We start from the raw sequence: 8,991 nt of genomic DNA, 5'->3' as shown, positions 1-8,991 counted from the left end.
GCCCTTATCATTCGAGTAAATTTGAAAATTTCATTACCAAGATCACAAAAGCAAAGTTTGAAGAGAACAATAGGTCTTTTCCATTTACTTTAGGCATAAGAAATTAGGAAATAACACTTTCTGCCCAGGAACAAGTAAAAGTAAAAATTTTGTTGCATAGTGTTACACCAAGATACCTTTCTTTCATGACACTGTTAAGGTTATTCCCATCTGAATTACACTTATAATTCAAATTACGATAACTCGCATGCATTATCTTGCATATATTATAATTAATACCAATCTGCCATTTGTTTTCCCAACGTTAGGGAACTAGCAACACATCGATATCATCTGTACATTTACGTATTTTGTTGGCTATTCCTAGGTCCCGGCATGGCCAATCGTGTTAAAGCGTGCGACTCGTAATCTGAGGGTCGCGGGTTCGCGCCAAACATGCTCGCCCTCCCAGCCGTGGGGGCGATATAATGTTACGGTCAATCCCACTATTCGTTGGTAAAAGAGTAGCCCAAGAGTTGGCGATGGGTGGCGATGACTAGCTGCCTTCCCTCTAGTCTTACACTGCTAAATTAGGGACGGCTAGCACAGATAGCCCTCGAGTAGCTTTGTGCGAAATTCCAAAAACCAAAACCAATTGGCTATTCCTTCATATATAATTAATATCATTAATATAATTAAAACAAAGTAAAGGTCCTAAAACTAATCCATGAGGTACCTATTTGTGACATTAATCTAGTTTGACTGAAGTCCATTTATAACAACCCTCCGATTCCTTCTACACAATTAGCTAACTTATCACTTATTTTTAAAGCCTTTTGTGTAGTACCTTATCAAATGCATTCTGAAAATCCAGATACACCAAATATATACCTTATATAAAGAACCAGTAACCTTTTCATAAAATGTCAAAAAAATCATTTCTCAGTGAAACCACGTTTACTATTCATTAACATTCTAAATTTTTTAAATGACTTTTGCGAATCATCTTTTATCAGAATTTCCGAAACTTTTCCCACAGCCGATGTAAGGCTAATGGGTTTATAATTACCGAGACAATTTTTATTACTTCTCCTGAAAAGAGAAGTGGTATTAGCCAAGTTTTAATTCTTTGGCACTTGCCCACTATTCAAGCACTTACAAAAACAAGTAGCAGTATGGTAACATTGATTGTTTTATTAAACTTATTTTGTATTAATATATATTATTACAGTTCGTTATTTTCTAAATACGTGCTCCGTCATTTAACAAAAATAATTGTTCTTATTACGTTATATTAATCCAATATATTGTTGTCATCGCTTTATATTACTCACAAAAACTGTTGTCGTTACGTTATATTAATCCAATATATTTTTTAATTAGACTTAATTATGATAAGTTTCAAAACATTCTCTTCGGAATCCGGATCAGTTGAAATATCTGATTAACATTTTCAAATATTTATTTCCGAAACCAACTTGTGCCTTATGCACAGTTTTTTTTTCAAGAACTCCATTGAGAAAATTTTATTCAGATTATTATTTTTTAATAATGAAAAACAAACATAGGTTGCACTATAAAAATTGCAGTCAAGATGGACGTGATACTAGTTTGTTTAAAACATTTCTAATAAAAACTTCGCAACTCAATTAAGAAAAATAACGTATTCCAAACGTTAATACTGCTGTCGAGAAATCCTAGATATATGTACGTTCAACAAAAATGCGAGTACGGAAAACACGACCCGATTCTTATCAGTTTTATTTTTAAAATTCATATTAGGGAATATTTCTCAAAGTTTTAATTATTTATTTAAATTGTAGTGTAATCTTAGATATTGTGGTGAGATTAAAACACTTACGCCCTCTACTGCGAATATTTTCTTTAGTTTATTTTAAAACTAGAAAGGGATTGGATGATTAACGATTTTTTTTTTCAGATGTTCCATCTGCTATTTATTTTGGCAATTGAAGAGAAAAACCAGACTTATGTCTTCAGTAATAGGTTTTGGGATAAATTCCACATTCGACCTTTTTTCATAAATGATAGAAATTAGTAAAATTCTTACACAGTCATATTCTGTTGCATTTATGAACCGATGGATGAAGTCATCCACTCATCGCTTGTGTTTGGAATATGCATGTTTAGAAGACTTTAAAAACACATTTTTCAAACACAAAATAACGAAGCCTTGTGCTCAACAACTTGGAACATTTTTTCCTTCTGTTCAATATTTCGTAGAATTTGCAGTAGCATTAATGCCAGTTAATACAGGTGTTAACTGAATACAAAACACAAACTACCAAGCAGTAAAGCTGTAACCTACATGTCCATGTAACTTTTCATTGTAAGACTGAACCACCATACTTCACTCAGTTTACAACATTCATTATGTTGCCTTCTATTAGATTTAATGTCATGTTCGATACATTTTTTATATCTGCATTTGGAAAGACAGAATATTGTACCTACTCTAGCACTATTATCAGGAAAAGTTGGATTAAAATAAATTCAAACTTAAAACGTGTAAGAAAACAATACTTTTTAAAATTTTACATTATCTTTAGACAGTGGTGTCACTGGACACCCGCACGTGGGGCCCGTGTCTCGATTCTCCTGGACAATGTCTTGAAAAATCATAATACAGAGTGTTCGGAAAGTCACTGTGCACTAATATATTTATTAACAGACATGTTTCAATATAGAATACAGGAGGTAAATATGAATAACAATTATAAACAATGTTGAAAGTGACCACCGTTGACATCAATACAGACCTGGATCCTTCTTATTTTGTTTCTAAACACTGGTATCAGTTGCTGGCTTGAAACAGACTGAATGAATGCTGATTACAAAACTGCACTTTCCGAACACCCTGTGCAAAATGATTATCAACATGACACTTAGATGCCAAAAATTCTTGCACTAATAGTCTGAGCCTCGAATTTTAAACAACTACTGAAGTCTCTGTTTTTAGGAAATGAATAAAGTCTGAAGGACACTCCAGTAGTCAAACTCTGAAAATGATTTACAGTCTGTAAAAGCTACTCATGTTTAAATTACTCAATTTCTTCCTCTAAAAGTAAACCATTAAAAAAAAGATTTAGACTTTACAAGAACTATTACATTTTTGTTGTAATTATATGAATATGTGATTATTTTAATTCAATACAATTTTAGCAAATTCTAAAACAATATAAAGACTAGTATTTTTCTATTTAAGGACCCGGATATCACAAAGAAGAAAGTTGACTCAAAACAGTTCGTCCTCATTAGGAGATAAACTTTAACAATTCAGTTTTATAAGAAATATGAGCATAATAATTAGCTTCAATCTTTCAATTTAAAGAATATGGTACCGTAACTTCCAATTATCCCTAACACCAGTTTAGACACCTTTCCATCAGACCGTTTAAATGAGCTTAATAAAATTGTTTTTTTAAGGTCTTCAAATTTATCTATGATGTTACTTATCAGAAAAGCTAGTAATATAGCCTATATTGGTTCATGTTAAGATTATTACACGTACAGTTATTCAAAAATAAAATATTACAAATATTCAATTTCGTGTAGAAACTTCTAGTTATTATAAAAGAAAAAGATTCTGTAAATAAATTATAAAAGTGTGACATCTTTACAAACTTTACTGATTGGTATTAAAACAATAATGGATAATATGAAAATGGTAAAAAACATGTAAATAAATCATTGGTTTGTTTGTTTGGTTTTGAAATTTGGACAAAGCTACACAAGGGTTATCACACAGTTATAACTTTAGCTTTAATAAGGAAATTTCATATTTATTTTCTAATGGTCAAACCTACTATATTCGTAAGTATGTTTGTTTTGAATTTCGCACAAAGCTACTCAAGGTCTAGCTGCGTTAGCCGTTCCTAATTTAAATCCTAAATTGTGTCCTAATCCACACAAAACTGAACTGGTGTGTGGATGTTTGAAAATGCAGGATGGAACACATATCACATGCATGGAAAAGTCCATATTATATCTGTGTGTGTTTTAAGTTTTCATAACATCACTCTCATAACAATAACAAATGTGCACATTTGGGTAATTCATAACACATTAATTTTAATAAAAACAGTATAATTCAATTCAAGTAACACAATAAATACAGAATTTATTAATTTTCTTCAAAATGTTAAAATACCACAGTACTTCGAGATTCTAAATTACATCTACCTTTCACATGTAACTGAAACACATGGATCATAAACAGCTTGGCATCTATACAATAAAATTTAAACAAAACAGCATTACAGTGCATCATTAAGATTCTCAGATGAAACTATAAAAACAATTAAACAGCAAAGAAAATTTGATTTAAAATATAAACAGAATAAGGTACAAGACACAAAGAGATGAAATGAGTTTCAAAGTTTTAATATGAATCATGTTTTGTCAAATGTATAATGTTTATGGCTCTTTCTCCCCACCCAAGTTCCCATGTCTGCTAACATAAAAGCTACAAACATTTTAAAATCAACCACCTGTTCAGCTGACAGGAGTTTAACCTGGAACCATTAGGTAGTTTCTGGTCATGTTACAGACTACTCTCGTTCATGCTATCCATGTCTATAACTTGTCCATTGATTTGGGTGCGTCCTCGTCGTGAGGCCAGACGTTCATGCCGGAAGTTTTCATAGTGAACAGATCGAGTTACTTCCACTAGGTCTTGCATGTGTGTCCTAAATAAATAAACCTTTCACTGAAACCAGCTCTTTGGGAATGTTCCCACAGAATATTTCAGCTGTTTTAAATATGGGCTGACTTATATTTGTTTTTGGCTTTAACATCCTCTATCAGTGCATGTCACACTACATACTGACTTCAAGGTATAACAAAGACATCAAGAGGATAGAATTAAAAACCACTTCTTTGTAGAAGATTCTTTGAGTAGAATACCACAATATTTAAAAAAAAGCAATGTAACTTTAGAGAATCAGTGACTCTGAGAGGACAGGAACATCTTTAGAGCTAAAGGTAACATTTCAAATTCATTTTCTGACTCACTACAAAGATGGAGCTGAAATGGAACTTTTAACAGGTTTATCTGAAGTAGGCGACTACAGCTGATCACCTGGGTATAAGAATGAAACATAATGGGCTAATCTTCTGTTGTAGTGTTGTATACAATGTGTAATCTCATAAACTGCTGAGTGTATTTCATACATTTTTACAGTCTTGCATAAAACTAATCTTCTTGAGGTTTTACTATTATATTTAAAGTAAAATACAAAAGGAAGGGTTAGCAATTCTCACATTTTACTTTCTTCCAATTGAGGGTAACAACTGCGAAAAATGTTTTTTGGCACAATAATAAGTATAATTATCTAATACATGTAATTCACAGCCAATTAGTTTCAGTAAATGTGTTACCATCATCAGGGCAAAATTCTAGTGTCTGTTAAGTAAGTAATTAGTTCCAACGGTTAATAAGAAAGTTTGTTTTTGGAAAACCAGATCAAGATATGGAGGGAAAGCAGAGTTACATGCTAGAATATTAAACACAAACAAGTCTTCCAACAGCACAAGTTGATTGGCCCATCATCTACGTTGATACACAGGGATTTGTTTTTGATTATATAAATACTTTCTCTCAAGTTTCCTCACATGTTAATTTTGGCACTTCTTAGATTATTACTTTATACCATTCATAAATATCATCACAGTTCCAGAATTGTTCAGGTACAACAGAGAACGTTATGTTACATTACCATGTTACTAGTGTCATTTTATTCTTGTTTCTAATTTTCTTACTTAACGGACACTGTAGAATTTTGTCTTGATGATTTAACACGTTTATCAAAAGTAGTTGGCTGTAATTTATAATTATTAGTCTGACAAAAATGTCTTTCTTCACACTTGTAATTCTTAAGTTACCAGCACATTAAGAAATCTCAATGTGTAATTAATACGCATGTAAGCAGATTATACCACACGTGGAATGTCACCAGATCTAGTTAATACCGTGGAGTAACTGTTGAACAGTGATGCTCCTGGACTTCTAATCTTTATTAATGAAACTGTCCATTTATAATGAATTCCATCAAACAACACCTTCCAAACATATTGAGTAGCTAGCATACATGTTCAAGCTTAGCACTGTTTCATTAAATACTTCCTTCACCAGGCAGTCACTACGATTGAAGTCGTGTTGTTCATTATTACTGTTGTCTTTAAAGTTTTTAGACAAACAATATTAAGTTTCAGAGATGAGACTGATTTCACACTATTATTTATTTATTTTTAACACCAGAGAGCACCAAATCTGACATTAGAAAAACTTATACCAGTAAGCTAAACTTAACTCAAAATTTTCATGGAAGCGATACCCAAATGACAATTTTGTGTGTTTGTTTGCAGATGAGAACAAAGACACATAATGTACTGTCCATACCATGCCCAATGTGGGTATCGAAGTTTGGTTTTTTAGTGTTACAAGTCTGAAGACTTACTGTTGCAACACTGTGGGGGGTTACCAAAACTGAAGTGTCCAGTAATGTAATCCTCACAAATAAAAACAGCTTATTATCTAGATTAAATACTGGGCTAATATTATTAAGCCCTGATCTATGAACTCAGCTTCGCAAGAGTTTGTATGAACTTTAAAAACTATGTCAGAAGATAGTTTGTTTTTTTCATATTACAGTGTCAGTTTGGTATAGGTTTACAAGTAAATGTAGTTCTTTGGCAATTCAGATAATTAAAAATAAGTTCTCCACTCTACAATTTCACAGGATCTAATAATTTAAGAATACTGACTTCCTGTAATAAATATCATGTGCACGACCTGTTGTAGCATTACAAATTCTTGACAGAAATGTCATAATTGAGAACTCTTGTCATATTAAAGATTTCTGCCATTACGTGATGATGAGAAAACTACTTGTATCTCAAAACGGCTGGTATGGGTATAAACACTTTTACCAAAATAAAGCAGAAAACAACGTTCCAACTTTCTTAAGTCATCTCCAGGTTAACAAAGAGACTGTCTTGCTGTTTTAATATAAACCTTTTGACTGGCATAACTTTAGTATGAGAGATTCAACAGTTACTTAGACAAAAACTGTGGAAAAACTTGAAACTTACATGCAGAGAAATACTTACCTGGAAATTAAAAATTTCACATATAATTCATTATTGATATTTTCAAATCATTTGGAGTGATCTATAACACACATTTGTCGTTAAATGTTAAACTTAGATCAACACTAATTTGTGTTAGACAAAAATACAACAGATAATTTACTGTTCATGATAATAATAATGAAATAAACTCAAGTTCCAAACAAAACTAACCTTATAAGCATATCCCTTAGGTCTGAGAACTCACAGTGACCTTTGTTCTCAACCTCTACAAGACCCCACTGTGTTCGTCGTCCATATACAGTTCTTCCATTGACTGGATACTGCTGGTTGCTTCCAACAACAGCAAATGGTAGCATTTCCTGAGAAAAATGTTTTATGTTTGACACTCACTAACACGAAGGTTTAAGTAGGAAGAACAAACACCACAGTGACACTCAGATGATGACAAACTGAATATCAGACTAATCAATGAAGATTTCACATAAATGTACATGTAATCAGATAAACATTTAGTCATAAACTAAAATATTCAGATATGCATTAGGCATTTCTAACATTATAAAAATGGTATGTCAAAATCTGCTTCCCAGCTAAAACCTGCTATTAGTAATTAGAACACACTATCAAATGTTTGAAGGTTTGGAAAAAAAACTACTTGTTTTTTCTATTTTTTTAATTTCATCAATAAAAGTCAGATACTTCACACCAATCATTTGGTCATCATACACAAAGATACGACAGTTTGTGGAACTAATGTTTAATTGTGGTCCAATGAAATTAAAATTTGTCTACTTGGTACTTTGACTTAACAACTTTTCCTCTTAATTAAACTAAATAAAACATTACATATAAAACAGTTTAAACTACAACATTTAAGTAGCAAGTTTTCCTCTCTTGACACACTTTAGAATGATTGCATGTTGATGTGTGTATCAAAATGGTTTTTATTCACATTTAACCACATTAATCTGGGTGCATAATTGCTGTACAATATCAGTAATAGAAAACAATTTATTTCACACTTGTTCCATTAACTACTGGCTAAAATAAACTCAGTTCCTAGTTTTGACAATTTCCAACCTATTCCATAATGAAGCATTCTGAAAGTTTTAAAATCTATCAAGCTTGTTGTAACTTATTATTTGACATTGGGATGATCTAAACTGCTTGTGTGTTAATAACCATTCTTACTCTGATTTTATTATTTGACACTGTCTCTTCTGGGTCTTCTTCAAGTTCTTTCATAGGGTAAGTCCGAATTCCATTGTTAGCAAGGTCTTGTTTGATCTAAAAACAATTGTGATATACAAGTGACTTACCATCCTTACACAGCTTTACTCAACAATAAATGTAATACGTCACAGTAGCGTATCGACTAAATTTGCTTAACGTATATAAAATACCGATTTCATATTTATACACAATTCTTGTAGTTACCAAGTTTGTAAAAGACACACAATTGGAAATATCATTGAGAATACATAACATTTATTTTCTTTGCATGGTACTCAGTTAACTTTTCTTTTTCAAACACCTACTTTTGACTCCTATTAACTTACTTCATGCAACTCCTACTTTTCATCACCTTGTTTTACTTTCTTTTTATGACTCCTTTTCAGTCAGACTAAATTATACCAACTTTTATCACAAAATCTCATGATAAAACAATGAATACCTACAACGTTACCTTATGTACAGCAGAAAAATAACATTAGAATATAATTTTAATAAATTCACAGACAAAGTTCTTCTATTTGCAGATTTCAACAAAATTTCATTTAAAGCTTGTCACTTATAAAGATCTGTTAACTCTCTATCTACAATAGCATGATTTGAAAATTTTAAAATAATAAAGATTTATAAATTTAAAATTATATTTTAATTTTTGAAAAACCATATACT

At 31.5% G+C, this 8,991-nt stretch overlaps 1 protein-coding gene across 12 annotated transcripts in view; it reads right to left on the bottom strand.

The window, feature by feature from the left end:
- Positions 1-4,048: 4,048 nt before the first annotated feature.
- LOC143237366 (neuronal-specific septin-3-like) overlaps positions 4,049-8,991 on the bottom strand; it is a 71,687-nt gene continuing 66,744 nt past the window's right edge. For all 12 annotated transcript variants that reach the window (XM_076476543.1, XM_076476542.1, XM_076476531.1 and 9 more), the window contains 3 exons: positions 8,281-8,376; positions 7,300-7,448; positions 4,049-4,685 (listed from right to left, as the gene is read on the bottom strand). In XM_076476543.1, the coding sequence (XP_076332658.1) occupies positions 4,541-4,685; positions 7,300-7,448; positions 8,281-8,376 (390 nt within the window). In that variant the 3' untranslated portion in view covers positions 4,049-4,540. The remainder of the gene's footprint in view (positions 4,686-7,299; positions 7,449-8,280; positions 8,377-8,991) is intronic.

This window comes from Tachypleus tridentatus, chromosome 13 (genome assembly GCF_004210375.1).
Source record: "Tachypleus tridentatus isolate NWPU-2018 chromosome 13, ASM421037v1, whole genome shotgun sequence".
In the NCBI taxonomy this organism is placed as follows: domain Eukaryota; kingdom Metazoa; phylum Arthropoda; class Merostomata; order Xiphosura; family Limulidae; genus Tachypleus; species Tachypleus tridentatus.
The sequence above is the reverse complement of the archived record's forward strand: the minus strand, read 5'-3'. Positions and strand labels throughout refer to the sequence as shown.